At 37.7% G+C, this 24,841-nt stretch overlaps 1 protein-coding gene across 4 annotated transcripts in view; it reads left to right on the forward strand.

Moving 5' to 3' along the window:
- Window positions 1–24,841, forward strand: part of LOC125103191 (24-hydroxycholesterol 7-alpha-hydroxylase) — a 90,982-nt gene that overhangs the window by 43,605 nt on the left and 22,536 nt on the right. For 3 of the 4 annotated variants that reach the window (XM_047735052.1, XM_047735053.1, XM_047735051.1), the window contains one exon: window positions 17,821–17,954. In XM_047735052.1, coding sequence (XP_047591008.1) covers window positions 17,821–17,954 — 134 coding nt within the window. Of the gene's footprint in view, window positions 1–10,944; window positions 11,589–17,820; window positions 17,955–24,841 lie in introns of those variants that run through there. The other variant, XM_047735054.1, reaches the window with a different exon arrangement.

Below are 24,841 nucleotides of genomic sequence, written 5' to 3' on the forward strand. Positions count from 1 at the left end.
GCAGAGAGCCCAATGTGGGACTCCATCAGGACCCCGGGATCATGATCTGAGCCAAAGGCAGCTGCCTGACTGTCTGAGCCATCTAGCTGTCCCTACATGGAGCCAGATTAGTTAATAGAAATGCATCTATGTAGAAATGATCCCTGTTTTATATAAAGTTATCATTTGTGCATCATAAAAGGTACATGACCAAATTTCCATTGGATTTAAGTCAGGAACTTGATTCATGAGTTCAATCAGGCCACTCACTAACAGTGTGACTGTATACAGGAGAAAATTTACTCATTGCCAACCATTGTTTTTGGTTCCCTTGTGTTCTGATTTAGCAGCAATCCTGACTGGAGACATACTGACATTGACACTGTCCGAGTGGCCAGATGCTATTACACGGTGACATTAACTTACATGGCTACACTCACCACACATTGGTGAGAAAAGAGTCTGTCTCTGCTCCCAATTATAAACAAGGATAAAAACTAGCAGAGTGAGAAATGAAGTTCAGAACATATGGTGACGTCCTAGGCAAAGTCCATGTTGTTTGTATTATTTTAATTAGTTTTATTTTAATTAGTTTGTATTATTTTTAACTAGTTTTACTTCCTTGCATTTAAACATTTTCATTTATTCTTGAAATCCTACCTATAGTCACTTCTTATCTATATTATAATTTGTATAGGACTTCTCTCCACTTGAATATGTGTCAATACCATCTTGCCAACCAATAACAACATTCTTGGAGGACTCCATCCTGGCATATCAAAGACCTGAGTCCCTCCAGCTAACTGAAGAAGCTCACTTCCTTATCCCCTCTGCAACCTGCCAGGGCTTGGTGGTTGATAGCCAAAGTTGCATCTGTGATAGATTCCTAGCCCTCTGTGGCCCAAAATATTGAGAAAAGTGATTAAATAGCTGAGTAAAGGACACTTCGATGGATTCATGAACGGAGGAAAATTATTAAAAAATTTCTTTCCTGGGGCGCCTGGGTGGCTCAGTGGGTTAAAGCCTCTGCCTTCGGCTCAGGTCATGATCTCAGGATCCTGGGATCGAGCCCCCCATCGAGCTCTCTGCTCAGCAGGGAGTCTGCTTCCTCCTCTCTCTCTTTCTGCCTGCCTCTCCGCCTACTTGTGATCTCTGTCTATCAAATAAATAAACAAAATCTTAAAAAAAAATTCTCTCCACTCCCACTGGTTGCTTGTCATTATGAACTCAACATGGAGGTTTTGGAGGCTATAATATTATACAGGAAATTTCTTGCATAGCCTTGTTTTCCTTTGCTAGTCCAGCTTTTTAAATACTGAAGGGGCCCAGCAAACATTCAGTTATGCTGGAGCTTCTCACAAACTACTTTTCATTCATCAGCCTTGAAGATCATACATTGATTACCTAAGGAAGAATTTATTAATGCAGGACATTCCATCTGGAACTGTTCCATTCCACTCTAAATATAGAATTTTCTTATCTTCTTTTGCCTTTGACCTTACAGACAAGATGGTGTCCCTTTAGAATGCACAACTTGTTACTCTCCAATCCACTACCTGAGCCATGAAGGCCAGCGTGAGACATGCCCTTAAGATTTCTATCCCATGAGAGATTTCCCAGGTGCCTATGTTTCCGCCAGCATTTTTTGCCTTTCATACCTGATGTGTGTCTTCTGATACAACTCGGGAAATTATGTGTGAAGTCATTCTTTTACTGCCTCACTTCCACAAGCTAAGAGAGATCCCTCAGATAGCTATAGATCATTTGATATCCTGTTCAAATTTACAAGCTTGGAGACAGGTCCTGTGGCGCTCCTCATTTTATTAAGTCTTCTGTTATCTCACTCAGTGGGCACTGTTCATCTGCTTTATTTATCCTCTACATTTTTCATTCTGACATGGCTCTTTTTTCAGCATGTTCTGTCAGGTAATTATTCAGGCATTTTGATAATCTTTCTTCCCCTTTAGAAAATACTTAGGTAAAGGCCTTGAGGTTGGGTTGACGTGTCTCCAGAGAACACCTAAAAATTCAGAATCATTAGGTAGAGTTAATAAATAAAGGGTATCTCTAGGTCAAAGTATATTTAACATTTTATTATCTGCCTATTGTTGTCTTCTGGAGGCAATCTCTCTCCCTCATGTTTATTATCAATTGGACTATGTCCTTTATTCCTTGAAAAAGTCACTGTAATTATAAAGCAGGCTTCATTTCATATTCCAATAAATAGAGAAACCAATAACCTCTTTTCAATATATGAAAGAAATATTTCTGAAAATAGCACAAAGTATTATTTTTTCAGAGGAGAATCTTATATGGATAACTTGGTGTAATGACCTTAAACTTTTCTCAAAATGATAGAATGGGATTTGGGATATTATTATACATGTGTCTTGGAAGAAAGGGTGGGGTGGAGGGTCAGTCTGTGGGTTATCAACTCCTGATCTTCCATCAGTAATAATAACCTGTTCTAAGCAACATTGCATTCCTTGGTGCCTTTCTTTTCTTTTTTTCCTTTTTTAAGATTTTATTTATTTATTTTAGAGAGAAAGCATGAGCAGCAGGGAGGAGCTGAGAGAGAGGGATAAGCAGATTCCCCACAGAGTATGGAACCCGACGTGGGGCTTAATCTCACGACTCTGAGAATATGACCTGAGCTGAGATCAAGAGTCAGATGCTTAAGTGACTAAGCCCCCCAGGGGCCCCTCCTTGATATCTTTCTCAGTCCATTGCTATCACTACCTCCTTCAAAGAGACTCAGTCTATGGTTATAAATGCCAAACTGAAGTCACTGAGCAGAGGTTACTTCTAAAAGGTTAGTGCTTATACTGTTTCAACTGATGTCAGCCCAAGTGCCTTGAACTGGTTATCAACCCCAGAGGAAGATTCTAAGAGCTTCTGCCCATTGCAGCTTGGTACCAGAGTCTTTAGGAAAAACACAGTGCAGTGAAGCCCCGCAAGGAAGAACACTTCCTTTTCATAGAGAAGAGACAGCAAACTCAGCTTCGGGAGTGGGTGTTGGTCCCCCAGCTTACCGCTCTTATGCCTCAGTGGAAAGGACGCTATGCCCTCTCCCCTTGGAAGGACAGATAGAAGAGTGGGGTTGGCCAGATGCCATAAGATGCACACACTTTAAGCCGAGATAAGGGAGCATTCACTGCACCTGAGACAAGGAGGGATAGTCCCACACAAGGCAGTAAGACCAGCATAGGCCTTGTGGGCTCTATATTTCCTGGTGATCAGCGCTCCAGGCCCAAGGCCCTTTTTTAGGCAGCTGAGTTGGAGTCCAAAGACTGGATGCATGAGGCTGGCTTTCCCCATGATAGGAACATGCTTTTTTTATAATAAAATTTCATCTTAAATCCCTCAGATGCCAAAAAGTCATGTCTACCCCTAGAAAAATCAGAAGAACCAGAGCTGGAAGTTCCAAAATCACTGAGAGTTTAAAAGAAGCTGGGGCTGTAAGGGGAGAGTGAACTGTGGTTTGCCAGCCTCTAGTGATGCCCAGAAACCCCCCAGTGCTCACATTCCCACAATCTCTGGGCAGTCTCTCAGCTGCTTCTTTGGTTTCTCATCTGTATCCACTACCAATGCCTTAAACTGCCTGTTTGTTCGTTTTTTTTAAAGCCTTCCATTTAATTTTACATCTGTCCTTCCTATTCATTTAAGTGGTATTTGTCTTGTATAAAGAAATTGGGTTAGGACATGACCTATATAGAGGAGTTAGCATGTTTTATAAAGATATAGTTTTAAACCAAACAACCTAAATAAAGAGAAAAGGCACACATGTTCCTGGACAGAAAGGTTTAATGTCATGAAAATGCCAACCCTTTTCAAGTCAATATATATTTAATCAATTTTAGTGAGAATTCCGATGGATTTTGGGGTGGGGAGAACTAACTAAATGACTTAAATATTTTTTTATTTAAAATATAAATAAAAACAAATGTAATTAAAAAGAAAAATTAGTGGAAATATAAATTAGTAAGACTAGATTTGTCCTACCAGATATTAAAATGTATTATGAAGCTTCTATAACAAAAGTTGGTACAGAAAAGACAACAGATGAGCACAACCCTTATTTATTTACCTTTTACCAACAAGCAAACTCATGATATTTTCTTTCAAGACTAAAAAAAAAATTATAGGAAGAAAACCATTTTTAAAATTCTGTTTCACATTCTTGAGGCAATAGTTTAAACTATCAACATTTGTGGGGCCCCTGGGTGGCTCAATTGCTTGAGGTCTGACTTTTGATTAAGTTGAGGTCAGGATCTCACCTTCGTGGGGGTAGAGCCACACATCAGGCTCTATGCTGGCCATGAAGCCATTTGGGATTCTCTCTCTCCCTCTGCGCCTACCCCCACATCACGCTCTCTCTTTCTTACTCGCTCTTTTAAAAAGCTAGAAACCTGCAGTCACTGGAGAGACTATACCTCTCAAGAATTTATAGGAAACAGCAGTGAGCTAAAAACACCTAACTTCGTAGCTACCATGTACTTCATAATCTTTCATCTACTCTCATCTCGCTCTTTTCTATTAATTTAATATCTTACAGAGTTTTGTTTTACAAAGTTTTACAGAGTTTTGTCTCACAGAACATGTACAGTAAGGTACATGGGCAAGAAAGAAAGACCCAAAGACTTTTTTTTTTTCCTCAAAGAAATATTGGAGAGATAACATAGAATACTGATTTTTAAATCAAATTTTTGCAGGGTCTCAGTGCAATAAGCTTACCGTTTACTTGGTATGGGAGTGCAAGCCTTGTATTTTCAAGAAGGGTAGAAATATCTTATCTTTTGCATATGTTTTCTCATTTCTGGAGCTTTTCTGCATGGACCTCCCTCTCTAGTTCTCTCTTCATATTCCAAAGGTTTCTGAGATAACTGAATGAGGCAACGGGATAGAACTGACCTCGAGGGAGCTCTTCTACATTTTCTTTAATTCATTATCTTTTTCTTTTCTTTTTTGTGTGTGTGTATGTGTGTATAAAATCATGTTTATTCCCTAATGATTTTAGGAGCCTCAATAAACTCCCATTCTATATCTTCAGATGCCATAAATCCAGATTCACCCCCTACTACATGGACAAGGATCTGAGCTTTCTCCCAGACGGAGGAGAAAGAGGCAAGAAGGTAGGAGAGGAAAAGGGGAGGAGGAAGGACTAGAGATTGGAAGACTGTCATGGTGAGATAGGTCCTCAACTCAGATCTCTCACACAAGGGAACCCCTGATTTGTTTCTCAGGCCCCACTACCCACTGACCTTTCTCCATCACTCTCTATCTTCTTAAAAGTAAAACAGCCTTTCCGTTTCTCAACACACTCTTGACTCTCTTTTATTCCTTTCACATCTGCTCCGAAATTCATTTAAACTTGATTTTTTTTTTTTTTTTTCTGTTTACAGACATTTGGCTGTGGTGTGCTCGTGTCCTACTGATATCAGTGGGGCCTGCTCTTGTGGCTCATACTACCTGAAAAGGTCTAGCCCCAAATACAATCCACCACATTAGGGAAAATCTGGGTCTTGCTTTGCAAAATAATTAAGTACCTCAAAATTTGCTTCTTGCTTAAACAACTTCGTTCTGTAACTTTGTTTACTCACTAATTCTTTTCATCATTTCTTCTCTCCACCCTTGCTACCCTTTGTTTCTCAGTTCTGGTCTATGCCTGTCCTAGGCCTTTCTCTCACTGTCTCTCAGTCCTCAGGAATAGAGGGAGGTACATATTTGGAGATGGGAAAGGTCATTGGAATCTTTATCCAAAATTAAAAATTAATTTTCCTTTCCAATAATCAGGGGTCACAATACATCTTTTTAAATGTAGAAAGTGATTGCTTTCCCCATTTGGGAGACAGGCCAACAAACAAATCTTCATCTCACTAAAAATTTCCAGAAATCTGTAACTAGCACATTCTTACTACCTGTTACTGTTATAGGGTCATCTGATATATAAAACCTGTTATAAATAGTATTATCTATTTCAGGACATTTTATCCACTCTTACTCGCTCTATTTGAGATGTGCTAACTTTTCCCAGTGAATATAGGTTTCTCCTGGGAAGACAACAGCAATTTTGTAAAATAAGAAAATACTGCTGGAATAAATTAGAGGCTAAAAATTGAATTTTTGAACATTGTTTATCCTATGAAGTTTTTAAAATTCCTGAAGTGAAGGAGTAGATGTAAGATACTTCTTTCCTTCTCTGGAATATTGTAAATTATTTATTAGTTCTCTTTAGCTTTGTCTCTTTTCTCTAAAAACTGATTTTTTACCCCCAGGAGCTTATCTTGAGGTCCCTGGTCGAGAAAACATGCCAGAAAGCTAGTTTCTTGCCCTTATTTTCTGTCAGCAATTGATGTCAGTGCTTTATTATTTTCGAGTAGAAGTTTTAGAACTGTGATATTCCTTTCAAAGCTGTTATATAATTTCCCTAAATAAGACGAAAGTAAATGCTAGCTTTGATTTTTCTTTTTAAACAAATTATTATAAAATTTGGGAAGCAAATGTCTTGGTCACACTTTGGTGGGAATCGTTGCTCAAGGTTATGACATCAGTTCCTTTATTTTTCAACCTCTGCCTCATGTCCTTCTATCCTAGGCTCATTGTCCTTCATGTGTACTGTGACCTTTCGTACACACCTGAGCTTCAGATAGTTTAAGCAGGCTGCTCCATGACTATGAAAAGGCAGTGGTTTGTGAGAATCTCCCAGCATAGAAAAGCAAACAGAACTGGGAATCCATGCTTTCAAAAGTAAAGGAAGAGATGGTGGAATGTGCAGGGATATATTCTGCATTTCAGTGGGAGCTGACAATCTGCTCTTCATCATCTTGCCATGGGTCCCTGGGTGGTCAACACACCTGTTTTTCACCGTGGAGGAGCACGGGGCCTCCTCAGTATCCACCCCGCACTTTGCAAGCCCGCCTTCTGATTCAGACTCCTCAGAATTATGTCTTGAAAGGTCTGAATGACTCAGCAAATGCCTACTGTTCCCCTCTTTCCTATACAAACAGGGATTATTTCCCCAAAATTGTTAGTTAAATCTTTATGTCATGTTGTTCCTGGGCTATAGATATAGAATTTTTATATTTTATATACTTAGTCACTTACTGTTTCCAGGTGCACATGAGTGTGTGTGTGTGTGTGTGTGTGTGTGTGTGTGTGTGTATAAGGAGAAGGAGCTTGGAATATTAAGGAACCAGAGGAGCTACAAAGAACAACTGACTTCAGTGATCCTATTTGAGTCATGCTCCTTTTTTTAAGTCCAAGAAATCATAGTTTTATGATTAATTTTGGAATTTAAGTTGCTTTTCTCTCTGCCTGGGTGAGTCCCACTCAAGCATGGAGGCTTAGCCAAAAGCCCAGCCGTAGGCAAGTGGGGATGAGCATCCCTGGCGCTTGCCTCCTCTCTTGTGAAGCTAATATTATTGTCATTTATAAAAATATAGTATTTTGTGTCCTGGTGTCCAAAGTCCTTCAGGGCTGTGTCTTTCTCATTCCTTTCTTCTCTTTCTCCTCTTAAGGGAAGTGGTGGGTCACGGTAAACCGGGACAGAGATTTGAAGGCAGCTCTGACACATTCAAGCTTGTCTCCTGGGGCACATTATCTCTGAGGCTTAATAGCTGGCAGGTAGTTACGAGGAATCAATGAAGTGGTCTGAGGTATTTGGGACCTTAGATGGTCTGTAAATTAGTATTACTCTCCTCCTGTCTGTTAGAGCACCTATGCTTGGGCTGGCACATAACAGATAGGAAGCAAATGTTATGTTGAGTGAATTACCAGCTAACATAATAGAATTCCAGTATATAACACATGATTAATACATATGATGCATTGTGTTGTAACATGCTTGCCACCATACCTATGGAATCCCTAAACCATCTATATTTTAGCAATGTTTTATTGTTTCTGAATAAAAAATCATCCTTTCTTTTGTTTGGTTTCAAATAACCTAAGATGTGGTTTGACCTTTATTGCATTTATGCCAAGACTTAAACAGATGGTTTCTGAATTTTACCCCCAGTCACCCATAGCTTCTTCCCTGGTTGTCTTCTGTTCTGGTCCCATTCTCCATTAGGCTCTAGCTCTTTTGATGATTACCTTGGCAGTCTTCCAATGGAGCCATCTATTTTTAGAGTCAAAATGCTGGGAGAACAAACCACAGAGGTGCATTGAAATATGCACAGTATGGGTACAGAAACATTTCTAAGAGTTGTAATAAGAAAAGTCTTTAACCTAAAGTTGTTGTTTGAAAACTTAGCATATTTCCTTTGCTTTTCCTTTGTCTAGTCTCAGAATATACCTTGTTTGTCCAACATCACACTGGGATGTGAAAACTAAAGATATTTTATCAGAACATCTATTTTCCAAGAGTACTCTGTATCTCTCATACATTTTGTTTGAAAAAAAATTAAATAACACAATTCAGTTGATAAAAACAAAGGTTATTTAACACTTCATGAAATGGACAGTCTCCTTTTCGCAAAATGGAGTGGGAGGCAGGAAAGTTTTATACGATAAAGAATAAAGAACAAGGAAGAGACAAATAGAAAATATTGGCTGGGGCCACATTATCAACCTTGTTTAGAGTGAAAAGAAACAAGAAAATAATAAGTATAGAGCCCAGACGTGGCTTGGCATTGGCCAACTGAAGCAATGGGTGTTTCTGGTCAAGTGGAACATTTACAGGGACATGAAAGCTATCTGAGTGTCTGATATAGCCCGCTGAGCAGGGGTGCCTTCTTCTTGGACCTAGAAAGTTCTTTCAACAACTTATATATCATATAAGACTTTAAATATTATTTTGAACTCAAAACAAACCTTTGTTTCTGTTATATAATACATAACACTTTTTGCATTTTATAATTCAATTAGTTTAATAAGGATACTTAATTTTATTTATTTATTTACTTACTTACTTATTTACTTATTTATTAAAGGAGCTCAGAAGCTTCACTATTCTTGGAGTCCAAACACTTTAGGCTGAAATTGTGCCTGTCTTATTATAGGTAGGTCACTTTGGAGTCGTAGAGATCTGATTTTAAACACAAATCCTGGCCCTTGGTAGTCATCTATCCTTGATCAAGTAGAAAAATATTTATTTTCTGTATCCTGTAGCTGCAGTAAAACAGAAAAAAAAAAAGAATAGAGAGATTGTCCAATGCAGATTCTCTAAATAGATTTTTATAGAGAAAATAAGTTTTTCAATAAAGATTTAAAATCTAAAATGTAGATCACCGCTGATTTATTTGTAGCTTTCCTTTGTGAGAGCCCTCACTTACTGGGGCCATCTTGGTTTTCAAGATAAAAGTGAAATTGGTCCTAATCCCTTCCCAGCATTCTAGGAATCCTTGGAGGGAAGAATGGGGGAGGCAGAAGAGGTGGAGGCTTGTATATCATGTAGCTTTCTCTTGACTCCTGGCTTTTGCCTTTGCTGATTTCTCATTTCCTTCTCTCTTTTGCTTTCTGCATGTTTTGCCCCTTTTTGGTATTGCATTGCCTCACTGGACATCACAAGATTTCTATTTCCCTAAGTGTTAACTTAAGGCGATGTTTTAGAAAACTTTTCAAAATATTAAAAATATGGAACAAGGGAAGAGAAAAGTATGTTGCAGCCAGAAACAACTTAAAATTGAGTATTGACATCAAGTTGAATATTCCGTTCTTAAAAGTCTTGTCTGTCTTGGGGTGCCTGGGTGGTCCAGATGGTTAAGCATCTGCCTTCAGCTCAGGTCATGATCCCAGGATCCTGGGATATAGTCCCACGTCAGGCTCCCTGCTCAGTGGGGAGCCTGCTTCTGTCTCTCCTTCTGCTGCTACCCCTGCTTGTGCTCTCTCGCTCTCTCTGTCAAATAAATAAATAAAATCTAAAGAAAAAAAAGTCTTATCTGCCATTGCTCTAAAGAATTTTCCTTGGCCTCCTATTGGGTAATCAGTTAGGTGCTGTGTAACTGGGTCCCTTCTCTTCTCTTAGGTCTCTAGGCTTGTCTTACTTACCTTGAAGATTCCAGCAATTCCTGCCAGGGACTCTCCCTTTGTCTCACCAAGGACATTCAGCCTTTGTCGTCTGATGCTCATCTCACTTTTGAGTTCTAAGATAGACGTGTGAACAAACATGGAAACGCCAGTATGGTTTGTGTGCTAGTGGACAAATAGATGAAACAGGACCTGCTTTCAGTATTTCTTTTCTGTGTCTGCTTTACTTTGCTTTCAAGGGCTTTTCCTTTCGGTACAATGTGTTCTCTACTTGTCCTTTTGTTTGGCACTCAAGAAATTTTTATACTGCAGAGAAAATGCACCAGTATGAATATCAAGATGACTGGGAGGCAAATTATAAAGTGAGGAAAAGTTCATTATATTAGGGAGGTGGAGAAAGAGAACTGAATCACAGTTTTTTCTTACATAGACCAATTTTAAAAAAGAGTAAATAAGGAAGTATCAGAAAATTGGTGTCCTTAACATTACTGTGTCCATGTGCTCTCTGTTTATGAATGTGATTTAGAGGCCAATATAGTACAGTATGTTTTTTAAAGATTTTATTTATTTGTTTGACAGAGAGACAGACAAGCAGAGGAAGTGGCAGACAGAGGGAAAAGGAGAAACAGGCTCTCCACTGAGCAGGGAACTTGATGGGGGGCTCAGTCCCAGGACTGTGGGATCATGACCTGAGCTGAAGGCAGATGCTTAACCAACTGAGACACCCAGGCACCCCAGTATATTTTAAACAAAGACATTTCTTTTCCTAAGAGACAGTTTATATTTTCTGTGCTAACCATTGTCCAGTTGACTTAGTTATATAAAAGATATGTGTAATAGAGATCACAGAGAATTTATAGTACTAGAATTAATCTGGACTTCTGAGCAAAAGGAAGTACAATGAGGAGCAAACCAGCATGTTAGTCAGGAATTGATGCCTGTTAGTCAGGAATTGGCAAGCTTTTTCTATATTATTCCATATACTAATTCTTTCAGGCTCTATGGAACATAAGGTCTCTGTCACCACTACTCCACTCTGCCGTTATAATGTGAAAACAGCCCTAGACGATATATAAACAAATGAGTGTTGCTGTCCTCCAATAAAACTTTATTTGCAAAAATAGATGGCAAGATGCATTTGGCCAGGCCAGCCTGTGCCTTTGGCTGTGGCCTTATATAAGGGAGAAGAAAAACAGAACATGAATATGTGGCTATGTGTAAGCTCAAGTCAATGACCTCCAGAAGGTGCATTGGCATTTTTGTTAAGACGAAGATAGCATCTTTGTAGCTATAAAAATGATAAAATTTTGGACCGTTTCTGATATATGGGCCAATTAAAAGTTTTGTCAGAGTTAATTATCACATTATTTAGTTTTAGGGTTCTTAATAAATAAAACTACTTTGCCATCTTGTACTTTGACATTAATAAAAGCTAGTGACTTTTGGTGTCAATACAGTTGACCCTTAAGCAACATTGGCTTGAACTGTACATGAGGTTTTTTTTTAAATAAATATATTGGACAATATTGATATAGGTACTGACAGATGATTTACCTTATAAACAGATGATGTAAACTTATGGTATTCATAAATACGCTACAATATTGTCAATGTATTCTCTCTTCCTTATGATTTCCTTAATAACATTTCCGTTTCTCTGGCTTATGTTGTTCTAAGAATATAGTATAGTGTATATATATAATATATAAAGCATAAGTTAATCAACGGTTTATGTTATCAATAAGGCTTCCAGTCAATAGAAGGCTACTGGGGGGCTGGTTGACTCAGTTAAGCGTCCAACTCTTCATTTCGGCTGGGATCATGGTCTCCAGGTTGTGAGATCAAGCCCCATGTTGGGCTCCACACTCAATGTGGATTCTGCTTCGGATTCTCTCTCTTCCTCTCTCTTTGCCCCTTCCCCATCTCGTGTACATGTGTGCTCAGGTGCTCTGTCTCTGTCTTGAAAATGAATGGATGAATCTTCAGAAAAAAAAAAAATAGTAGGCTATTAGTAGTTAAATTGTTGGTGAGTCAAAAGTTATTACATGGATTTTTGACTGGAGAATAGGCAGTCAGTATCCCTAATCCCTGCACTGGTCAAGGGTCAACTGTGTATCCACTCAGAATTTCTGACTTAAATCTTATTTTTTGCCCACTAAGTAGATTTCCCTCCATTGTGTTAAAGAGATCATTTAAAAACTGGTAATAAAAACTGGGGCGCCTGGGTGGCTCAGTGGGTTAAAAACTGGTAATAAAAACTATTTTAAACCCAGATTATTTAATAAAATTTGAGCGTTTCTTCTACTTCTTTCAGTCTAGGACAATGGTTCTTAAAGTATGGTTGCTGGGCCGGCAGCCTCCATAGCACCTGAGAACTTACGAGAAAGGCAGATTCTTAAGCCCCACTTCAGACTTATTGAATCAAAAACTTTGAGGGTAGGGCCTTGTGAGCTGTGTTTTAATAAGCCTCCCAGGAAATGCTGAGGCATGCTGAGGCATGCTTAATGCTTGAGAACCACTAGTCTAGCATATACCAAGTTCTCAATAAATTCTTATATATTTGAAGATTCTCACATTCTCTCTCAGAATTGTCTCAAAATTTGACTTTTCCGCATCCCTCCCATTGTTGTTTCACAAAATAAAAACTTCTTAATTGATTTCTCCCTCCACTATTTTAGACATTTATCTATTTACTCATTCAATAAAAATATATCAAGTGCCTACCATGTGCCAGACAGTGTGCTAGATACTAGGGATACATCAAAAAATAGAAAGAACAAGATTGTGAAAAACATGGACTCATATCCAACAGTCAACAATAAGCCAAATTATTTCCTATATTAACAGGAGCTCTAAAGGAATCAAAATGGCATGCTAGTGATTTGGAAGACATTAGCTGTTAAGGGAAGGGCTTCCTGGGGAGGAAATATTTTAACAGAGGTCTGAAGGATAAGAAGGAGCTAGCCTTTCAAACAGTTGGAATAAGGCAGAAGAAATAATAATGATGACAGTAGCATTTACTGAGTTTTGGCCACGTGCCAGTCATAGCTGTAAGAGCTTTACTCACAACATCCATATAGGCAGATTCTTTAATTATTCCTATTTTGTAGGTGAGCAAACTGGGGCACAAAGAGGTTGGATCACTTATAAAGGTCGCACAGCCCCAGGATTCAGTGCTAGATGAGAGGGTTAGATGGGGTCTCATTTGCCAAAGTAAGAACTTTGGATTTAATTCTAAATAGCATTGAAGCCCTTAATGGGATCTGCACAGGGTACTGACTTGGTCTGATTTGCATAAGAATTATAGCAGAGCCAGGTGGGAGCAGGGAGAGTGATGGTGGCTATCACCTGGGGCAGCAGAGAAATGATGGTGCCTTTGGACAAGACTGGTAGCTCTGGAGATGGAGTGATGTGAATGGCGGTAGGATCCATTTTGTGGATAGGAACAAGAGGTTTTGGTGATTAATTAAATGGGAGTAAAGGGGGAAGGGATGAATTATGGATGACTCCCATAATTGTTGGATGTGAGCAACTAGACAAATTTTGCTACCATTTTCAGTGATAGCAAGACCAAGGGAGGAAAAGCTTTATTTCAGTGGAGAAAATGAAGAATTCTGTATTGACCATCATTTTCAGTGATAGCAAGACCAAGGGAGGAAAAGCTTTATTTCAGTGGAGAAAATGAAGAGTTCTGTATTAACCAAAGCATGCTTCAAGATGTCTTTTAGACCTGCAAGCAGCGCTATCAAGAAGCCAATTGGATAAAAATAAGATGGAATTCAGAAAGGTGATCATAGGCAGAAGGTGAAATTCTTGATATAACCAGCCCATTGATGGTATTTTATAGAAGGTATTTATTTGAATCCCCAAAAGAAAGAATCTGCCTAGACGAGAGAAGAAAGCCCAGAAATGAAACTGGGACACATCCAGGTCACACTCAGAGGTTGGATAAAGGAGCCACCTGTCCCTAGCTCTGGCTTTAGCCGGTATGGGCAGCCTGGGACTGCAGTGGAGCACTGAAGTCACTTGGTCTAATGACTTCCTGCCCTGAACTCTATTCCAGCCAGCTGAATTCCTCTTCTGTGAACATGTCCTTCGTTTTGGCATATTCAATCCTTTGTTCAGGTTTTACTTCTTCTGAGAAACCTCTCTGATCTCTCCTTTGCAACCCCCCCCTCCCCACCAACCCCAGTCTGGTCACTGTCACCACTGTGTCCTACTGCACATTGCATGCTTCAGTGCAGGGACACTTACCCCATGTTTACTATCTTTAGTTCTTTGCTTCTTGATCAGACTGTGAACTCCTTAAGAGCCAGGGCCCTTCCATTCGTCTTCATCCGCAGCACTTGGACACTGCTCAGAGGTTCTCACGAACTGTCTGCTGGGTGAGTGATGGAAAGACTTCCTCAGATGCGGTCTCTGGTTAGTACTGGATAGATTCTCAGACTGTAGCTTCTCTCCTAACTGAGGTTTCAGGGGAAAGAATCTCTTTATCGGCTATGGAGCAAAAGTGAATCTTCTAGAGAGTCAGTACTAAATTCACACTAATAATAATGGTAACAGTAATAGATACCAACTTGTATTGAACACTTAACAGATGTTAGACGGTGCTCTAAATTTGTATGTCGTTTATAAACTCATAAATTAGAACCTCAGAATTCCTCATTTTAACACTGTCTGGGGAAAGCATTTACCCTTCTTTTCCTTTAGTTTGAGAATTTATTGTCTTTTTATTGTCTTCAAACTTAAATTTCTTATATCCCTGTGATGCTTAGTTAACATTTTTCTCTGCACTAAATGCCAAATAAATGTTGTTCATTTGATTGAATAGTGATATCTCTGGCCTATGCAACAACCTCAGTCCTTTTTTCAAATGAAGAATTTCTCATTCCAAGCATAAATTTTCTAAATTATTTTTTTCTGAATTAGCTTAAAATGTACAGGGATACTTCAAGAAAAGTATGAAGAAGTAAAATTTTGGTGCCATTAGCTTTCCATGGCATATCAAGATAGTTTTCTGATGGTAATAATTCCTTTGGCTCACAGTAACTGTTTGTTAGGGAATTTGGCCACAGGCACGCCCAGGCATATGGTATGTGCTGCTAATGCTCAGACAAATGAAAACCAGGGTTGGTTTGGTTGTTTTTGTTTTTGAAGAATTGTCAGAGAGGACCTATAGCCATTACATTACACAGCTAATGATCTTTTGTGTCCTCATTGAATAGCTATTGATGATGCTTGTATAGTAATGGGAGTTTTTAAAAGTTTGGGAATGTTGGCATAAATAGCGGTCTCTACTATGGGATTTCTCAAAACCTATAATATGCTAATGTGTTCAGTGAATCACCCATAGAATGTTAACATTTCCTGGTATTTCGTGGGCCATAAAACCTTTTTCCTGCTTTAAACATTTAACATCTTGCACATGTTCTTTCATAGAACACAATTTGGAAAAACTGTTATATTTAGGTTGTGAAGATGCAGAAAGCATGCCTATGATTTTCCAATCCTTGTTATGGGAAAGCAAAAGCAACAGTTTTGTGAGACACTGTCTGTGAAGGTTAAACAAGAAGTCCGGGAGGTCATTTGTCTCCTTTTAGTATTAGGTCACTTAGATCTGAGCAAATGAGCAGAAGGAAGTTCAAATTCTGTTCAAATAAAGAACAGTGCTGTGGGGGCGCCTGGATGGTGCAGTCGGTTGAGTGTCCAGCTCTTCATTTCAACTCAGGTCATGATCTCAGGATTGTGAGATCAAGCCCTGTGTCAGGCTCTGCGCTCAGTGAAGAGTCTGCTTGGGACAACCTCTCCCTTTCCCTTTGCCCCTTCTTGCCACTCTCTCTCTGTCTGTCTGTCTCTGTCTCTCTCAAATAAATAAGTAAATCTTAGAGGGGGAAAAAAAAGGACAATGCTGTGTATCACTGTTTCATTGTGAAGTTTTCATCCTTTCTTGGCCCAAGACAGGAAGTCCTGAAATTTCCTGGTCTCCACATTTTCCAGAATGGCGTTGAAGATGGCCTGTAATGGCCTCAGTGGACCTGTCACTGTTCCATCACATTTACCTCACCTTCTAGGCCCTCTATAGGCATTGCCATTTTCTGAACATATCCAAGCTTTCCACAGTCTTCCTTTTACTCTTCCTCTTTTCTTTGCCTAGAATATCCACTCATTCGTCTCCCCATTTTGAAGTTGGACCATTTTTTAACTCGATATTTATTTGCTAAGGTCTACTCTCTGCAAAGAATTAATAGTTGTAGCTTTAGAGGAAGACATTCAGAGAGTTTTTTGCTTTTCCTTTAGTTGGACATGAACCTCCCTGCTTTTATATTATAACAAAAATATTGGAATATTTTACACATCACAGAACAGTTTCCTTGCTTGCATGGAATACCAGTTAACTGTGGGCTTGTCTCTTACCTCCCAGTAGACTAAGTGTATTGCAAGAATGCCTTAAGAATTGTAACCCTAGTAAAGCCTAACTCAACTCCTAGTCCTGATTCAGTGCTCAAGAATCTGTCAAGTTGAATGGAATGTATAGATGCCCCATGGGTACTAATAGAACTATAGCTCAAAAAACCTTGTTCCCAGATTCCACCAACCAAAGACATTTCCTTCTGACTACTCAGGAGTTCTGTAGTACTGACAGATGAGATTTCCCAGCAGCACCCACCTCAACCTCTCCTGCAGGTTGGGCTTGCTTTAGAACTAGCCTTATCCAGAGTCTAAGAGAGACATGGCTGGAGATCTTACATTCCACTGTTACCCATTCTTTCCCAATACAGCTGGGAAGCAAATGTGAAAGTTGACTTAACTAAACTGACAATGTTGTTGAATTCTGTAAAGCAAATGCTATCAAAAGTAAATTGAAAGCTGAATTGTTTTAAATAATTTTCAAAAATGTAAGCATTTCATTTGAAATACCATTAACTGAAATATCTAATTGGGCTGAAAGACCCTAACCATATTTTGGGTCATAAAAAGATTCACCCCAGGGGGCGCCTGGGTGTCTCAGTTGTTAAGCATCTGTCTTCGGCTCAGGCCATGATCTCAGGATCCTGGGATTGAGCCCCGCATTGGGCTCTCTGCACAGTGGGAAGCCTGCTTCTCCCTCTCCCATTCCCCCTGCTTGTGTTCCTTCTCTCACTTTGTCTCTCTCGGCAAATAAATAAGTAAAATCTTTAAAAAAAAAAAAAAAGAAAGAAAAGAAAAGAAAAGATTCACTCCAATCCTTTTATAGGTGCCTTCATTCTAAACATAAGCTGAGGTATGCATATTACATTAGAGAGTTTGATGCACCTATGTTTAGAGGGAGAGCTCATTATTCCAGATGTAATGCATGTGCCTCATTGTCCCTTTCCTCATGTTCTTTTTGGGCCTTCTGAAATGTCTGGTTGAAAAATCAAAGACAACACCAAAAATGAATCCTCGGGAAAGAGGTAGAAGTAGTAAGGGAGATGGCTTCTCAGATTTTTTACTTTATGCTTCTGATGCTAATCTTTTATCACTATTTCCTTAAGTAGAAGAAGAATTTGGACAAGAAAGAATGAAAGGAGTGAAAATTGAGCACCTTTCTGATGGACCTTATCTTAATCATTTGATAGCCATAGGAAGGTGAAGACCAAAGTTGGATCCCATTCCATCACCTTGAAGTAATCAGTGGGTTAATTGGGGGGGCCCATACATTTGATCTTGGTAAGAGGAAAACAAAAAAAAAGAGGCACTCAGTTACTAAACTTGGTATGCAAAAAGTAATGGCAATGCTAACAGTTGTGGTCGGAGGCAGGTTCTAACCTGTGTTGATGATCTTCCATGAAATCACTTTCTGGTTTCTTTAAGTCCACCTTTTAAAAAAAATTTTTGAAATTCTCTTTGCAGGTAAAGATAAGATGAAAGTATCTGAGGATGACTTGAAGAAACTCCCACTAATCAAGTGGTGTATTTTAGAAGCCATTCGTTTAAGAGCCCCTGGTGTCATTACCAGAAAAGTGCTGAAGCCAGTTAAAATTTTGGTGAGCTTTGCTTTGGTTTTAAGAACAAGCACTGCGTATTATAGAACACTGATGAATCACTGAACTCTACCTCTGAAGCCAATAGTACATTATATGTTAATTAATTGAATTTAATTTTAAAAATCAATCAAAAGAGAAAAAAGTAATCAACTTTCTAAGGAAAAAAATACATATAATGCCCATATATTATTAGATAACTCCTTAAGTTCCACGAAGCACTAATGATGTTAGACTAGGTTACTAGTAAGAGTTGTGCAGCAGCATCTATTAATATGGCTATTTATCTGTAGACAATAATTTTAGCTAAAATATAACCCTTTAATAATCATTCTGGTTAGGTAATTTCGTATCAGAATTAGTATAATCCTATAGAAATCAAACAGGTAGACTAGATCGTCTGCTGAACCAGCCTATAAGTAATCCTGAGCAACAGGAGGTTGAGGAATTAAGGGTATGAAGAAAGTTCTTTTGGTATCTGGAAGGTAGTTTCAGGCCACAGATAACAGCTATGGAAACAGAGAGCAGGAATGCTGTGGATAATAGCAACTGATATTAGCAATCAGTGCTGAGTGAAGGAGAGAGATCCTTTCTCTGAGCAAAGTAGGAGAAAATTCTCAAGTGCTCCATGAAAGATATGTGCATGTGGCTGACTTTCAATTTAATATTTGGCAAATCAGGCAGAACAAAATATTTTTTTCAGATTGGCTTGATATAAGGCCTGCATTATTCAGATAGATGACATTTACTCAGCCCTCAACTCTTACTAGCTTTTTTACATAAAGTTTGAGAGTGCTTGGATTCAAATCAAGAAAAGTTTTTAGTAATAGAACACAAAAGAGACCAAAAAATCCAATTTTTATAAAAACTGCAACTTGCTACATCTAAAGGAGACATTATTTATTTAACAGATCTTACATAAATCACAGTATTTAGTTTTAGTGGGATTTTAACAATTTTTGTTTTTAAATAATCTATTAAATAAAATATGAGTATAAAAAGGGGTGCCTGAGTGGCGCAGTCAGTTAAGCATCTGACTCTTGATTTCGACTCCATTCAAGATCTCAGGGTCTTGGGATCAAGCTGCACATTGGGCTTCACACTCAGAGGGGAGTGTGCTGGAGATTCTTTCTCTCCTTCTCTTTCTGTCCCTCCCCAACCCCTGCCCTAACTTACACTCTCTCATAAATAAATGTCTTTTTTAAAAAATATGGGTATAAAATGATATGCTTTGAGAAGATATTATCCAACAACCAGGTGCAATTTAGTCAAGGAATGTGTTTATTACTCTGAATAATACTATAATTTTTATTAAACTTCTATTAAGCTTTATTTATATCCTGGCTAACAGATAATTAGCTGAATTACAGACATTATTTATCTGCTAGTACTTGTTATTTTAAGTATACAGATCCTATACATGCTTTGTTATATTTATACCAAAATATTTCAGTTATTTTGGAGCTTTTTTAAATGGTACTTTAAAAATTTTTGATTCTCAATTGTACATTACCTGTTTTTAGAAATGCAACTGATTTTTAAGTGTACCCCTGGTATCTGCAACTTTGCAAAACTCAACGTACTTATTAATCCTACAACTGTTGTTATAGATTCCTTGAGAGTTTCTATGTAGAGAATATTTTTCTTCTTTTATTTCTTTTTCTTGCCTTATTACACTGGCTCTAAAGTCCAAAGCAAGGATATCTGTTGTCACTACTATCATTCAACATATGTTATCATTCAATCATATGTTGTCACTACTATCATTCAACATATGTATGATATGAATGATATCAACATATGAATGATAGTAGTGACAACAGATATCCTTGCTTTGTTCCCGATCTGAGAGGTAAGTCTTTCACTATTAGACTAGATGTTAGCTATAGGTTTTTGGTAGATACTTCTTTTTTTTTTTTAAGATTTTATTTATTTATTTGACAGACAGAGATCACAGGTAGGCAGAGAGGCAGGCAGAGAGAGAGGAGGAAGCAGGCTCCCTGCTGAGCAGAGAGCCCGTAGACCTGGGGCTCAATCCCAGGGCCCTGGGATCATGACCTGAGCTGAAGGCAGAGGCTTTAACCCACTGAGCCACCCAGGTGCCCCGGTAGATACTTCTTATCAAGTTGAGGAAATAGCCCTCTATTTCTAATTTGCTGAGAATTTTAATTTTGAATGGGTATTGGATTCTGTCTAGCACTTTTTCTGCATCAGTAGATATAATCATATGCTTTTTCTTTTTAGCATGTTGTGATGGATTTCATTTATTGATTTTTGAATATTGAGTCATCCTTTCATCCCTGGAATAAATCTCATTTGATCATGATGTATAGTTCTTTTTATACATTGTTAAATTTGTTTTTACTAATATTTTGTTAAGGATATTTTTGCATCTCAGTTCATGAGAGATAGTGGCCTATAGTTTTCTTTTCCTTTCTTTTTTTTTTCTTTTCTTTCTTTTCACTTCTTTTCTTTTCTTTCCTTTCCTTTCCTTTTCTTTCTTTCTTTTGCACTGTTTTGTCTGGTTTCTATATCATGACAATCTCTTAAAAAATATTTTGTGCTTGTCTTGCCACCTTTCTCGTGAACACTCAGATTCCTTTCTTTACTTCTTTTTTTCTCTTCTACCCTCCCTACTTTCTTTCTCTTTCTCCTTCCTTCCTTCCTTCATTCCATTCTTCTATCCTTCCATCCTTCCTTCTTTTGCTTTCTTTATTTTTCTTTGTGTGTAGTGTGTGTGTGTGTGTGTGTGTGTGTGAGAGAGAGAGAGAGAGAGAGACTGGAAAGAGAAAAATCAGCAGTACGTTTTTCCTCTTCTTCCCTAACTCTTTTCTTTTTCTCTCATTTCCTCTTTTTGATCTCAGGTTATGAATTTGTTGTGGCCATTAACATGTCGTATTTTCTTTAAGGTAATTTTACTCATTCGAGAACTTTACCAAAAGAAACAACCAACCTCAAACCCAGGCACACACATATATACTTGTGCCCGTACAACCCCAGTGATCATTTATTTGACATGCTCCTTGTTTGACATCAGTACAGAAATCTATGTTTCATCATAGTATAAATCTTTGATTTAAATATTTTTTAAACATTATTATCCTTTTCATGCATTCAGAGTCTTAATATTTATTTCAGTGGCTTTATAATAGGCCACTGAATTGATAGCTTAAATATTTAATTATTGCCTAACTCTTGAGAATTTAGATTGTTTTCCTTTGTGGTTATTTTAATGTGATATTTATTTGCATCTTTGTGCATAGTAAATTTTTTTAATGATTATTCTTGAAATGTGTTTTAGTAGTGGAGGCAACAAGCCATTTATGATTCACTGCATATAATTCTCTTACACAACTGAACTGTTTCATAATTCCAACATTATGGATTCCCAATAAAAATTTTTAATTAAAAGTAATTGATGTCTGAAGCAATTAGAAAAGTTATAAAATGATCATAGTCTCTTACCTCCACTTCCTCACACTCACAGTTTCTTCCTAGAGGACATGAGACCCAGATGGATCCAGGCTCACTCTAAGCCCTTGTGATGGCTCTCATAGTGAATGGGCAACCGAGAGACATGTGTTCAGGATGCCATCTTCCAAGAATACTCCAGAACTTCCTTTCCTTATTTTTCAAAATACCTTTTTAATATTTGTAAAAGGTGCAGCAGGGTCTTCTGTACTTACTATTTCTTTTATAAATGAAATAAATACAAACTTACCTCCGAGGAAGTGTACACTAATCCCTGTGAACTTCTCCCCTGCAGAGTTGAGGCTTTAACTTCGAAAATGACAACCTGCACAGCTTTTTAAAAAATTATTACATAAATAAATTATAGTAATTATTTTTAAGAAGGAAACCATCTATTAAAAAAAAAGTAAAAAGAAGGATATAAAGGTGGCTTAAAATTTTACAAGTCTGATGACCACTAAGAACATTTGGCATTCTCATAATTTCAGATTTTTCCCCTGTAGTCTCTACATTTTAAAAATTCAGTTGGGGCCATATTATGCTAAATTTCTCATAATCTGCTTTTATATTGATAGTAGTTCACCAAAGTTTTCTGTTTCAATAAAAGACATCTACACCACTTTGAATTATAGCATAACAATGTAATCATGGACATAGTATTGATTTTTAAATCAGTTCCCTATTCCTAAATGTGTGTGGCTTCCAGTTGTTTATAAACAGTGCAAAGATAGGCATCTGTATAGTCAAATCCTGGTACGCATTAATAATTCCTTAGTATAAATTCATACAACATGGTCCTTTCAACCTTCATAAATTTTCTAAAACAGGTGGAATGTCTGTTGAACATATTAATGGGTTCCCAGAAATTTGGACTATAAAAACATTTCAAATGAGGTCATCTGTGTCAAGCATTGGCAGAGGTTCATGTTTTCTCCCCCATCGGACAACTGGTCAGAGTTTCTTGCTGGGAATGCTGCAGGCGCTCTCTTCCTGCTCTTTCTTGATATTGTCTGAACATGGTCTCATTGTTTATTTTTGCTTCTGTACTTATTCTCTTCTATATTTTTGGAACAAATTAAAACAGACAAATACTACCTACTTTCTTTGACTTATTCTATTCCTCCTTTTTCTTTATTATATTATCTTTCCAAAACTTTTAAACTTCTACTAGTATTCTCTTTTCAAGGTGTTGTACTTTTCGTACACAGTTAATCTGCAAGAATGCCCAGAAAAGAATAAACAAGGAAGTATTGGAAAATATGAATGATTAAAGACTATTAATTATCTTCTCAAGGTATTAAAACATGTTATAAAACTACAACAATTGAAATGGTATGAAATAAAATAAAATGGTATGATATTGGTGTCAGACTAGATGTTCAGTATCAGTATAACGGACTGGATAGATAACAGAGAAGGAAACCCTTTTGTACATAAGAACATAATATAGGATAAATGAATCATTATAAGTCAATTAAGGGGGAAGAGATCAATATGTGTTTTGGGATGACTGGCTAAAAAGTGGCATTTTTGTTCTCAACATTGCTTTGTATGCTTAGAATTGAGAATCCCAAAGAGTTTTATCTATGCGAATTATATCTACTGAGATTAACTTTATTAGAAACTAAAGCTGAGAAATTATTATAACGTTTATTTGGTAAATAAAAAAATAACAAGGAACTTACTACATGTTAAAAAAATGGCATGGTTCTATGAAACATAACTGTAGTTTCCAAAACATAAAAAATGTAGAAGAATAGCATCATTTTAAGTTTTTGCAAATCTGTCTAATGCCTTGCTAATAGAGGACATCTGGGTTCCCATAAACGTGCCTGGAATCAATCTGTTGTGATATATCATTTCCGTTCATGGAAATGAAGAAAATCCAGCCTCACACAGACATGTTACCAGAAAAGGATTGATATTACAATAGCTTTTTCAGATATGGCTGTTCTCCCATATCAACAGTGGGACTTTCTCTCTCTCTTTTTTAAATATTTAATTTATTTGTTTGAGAAAGAGAGCTAGAGAGAAAGAGCACGAGCAGGAGGAGGGACAGAGGGAGAGCGAGAATCAGATTCCCCACTGAGCCGGGAGCCCAACTCAGGACTCCATTCCAGGACCCTGGGATCATGACCTGAGCTGAAGGAAGACGCCTAACCAACTGAGCCACCCAGGCGCCCGCTCCCAACAGTGGGAGTGTCTTAAAAGTTTATTGCAATCTGAAATATTAGTGAGTTTTTTGTACTCACTTACATGAAAATCCTTTGGTTTGTCCTATACTTTGAATGAGTCTTTTACCCAAGAATGACTTTTGATCTCTCAAAGCCTCTGAAAAGGTCTTGAGAACTCCTAGAAGTTTCTAGACCACCTTTGAGAACCACTATGTTAAAGAGAAAAGGGCTTAGGATTCATCAATGAAACCACAAAGATGAACAGATTTGAATGTATCATATTAAAATTTAACATGTATTTTTAAAGTCATAATCCAAGTTAAATGTAAACCAAAAATTATGAACAAATGTTAATATAAGTACAACACAAGGGTAAATAGTTTTAATATTTAAAGAACTTGCAGATCAATAAGTAAAGCATGAATCTCACATAGATTAATGAGGACAGGACATAAACACAAGAGTTCATAGGAGAAAATAACTTCACATGGAAATATGCTCAACAGAAACATAAAAATGTTTGCAGCAACCAAAAATTAGCTATTAAAAAATGTCAGACTAGGGGCGCCTGGGTGGCTCCGTGGGTTAAAGCCTCCACCTTCAGCTCAGTTCATGATCCCAGGGTCCTGGGATCAAGCCCCCCATCGGGCTCTCTGCTCAGCAGGGAGCCTGCTTCCCTTCCTCTCTCTCTGCCTGCCTCTCTGCCTACTTGTGATCTCTGTCAAATAAATAAATAAAATCTTTAGGAAAAAAAATGTCAGACTAGCAGAGAAGAGGGCAAAGAAATTGACATTCATATATTATAGGTAGAAACACGTTTAGGCACAAGATTTGAGGAACATTTGCACAAAAGGAATTAACAGCGTTGAAAATATCCATGCCCTTTATCTTTTGCACATCTTTGTTAAAAGATTTTATATGAAAAAGGCTTTGCAGAAGAAGATGCTTTGGATGGCATTATTTATTATAGAAAAGAACCCTAGGGAATGATTAAATTATTTACGGTTTAATCTACCCAGTAAAAGATTAAACAGACATTGGAGATAAAACTTCACAATGTGTCTACAATGCAAAGGAAAAAATACTTCAGCTATAAAATTAGGTGAACCAAGTGAGATTCACAAATTAACTATTCAGCATGATAAAAATACATTTAACAACAATAACAACAAAACACTAAACTGTTAAGTAGAGGGAAGTCTAGCCAGTAGATGATTGTTTTTTGTTGTTAGCACTCTGGTTGTT

The sequence above is a fragment of the Lutra lutra genome, chromosome 6 (genome assembly GCF_902655055.1).
Source record: "Lutra lutra chromosome 6, mLutLut1.2, whole genome shotgun sequence".
Taxonomy (NCBI): Eukaryota; Metazoa; Chordata; class Mammalia; order Carnivora; family Mustelidae; genus Lutra; species Lutra lutra.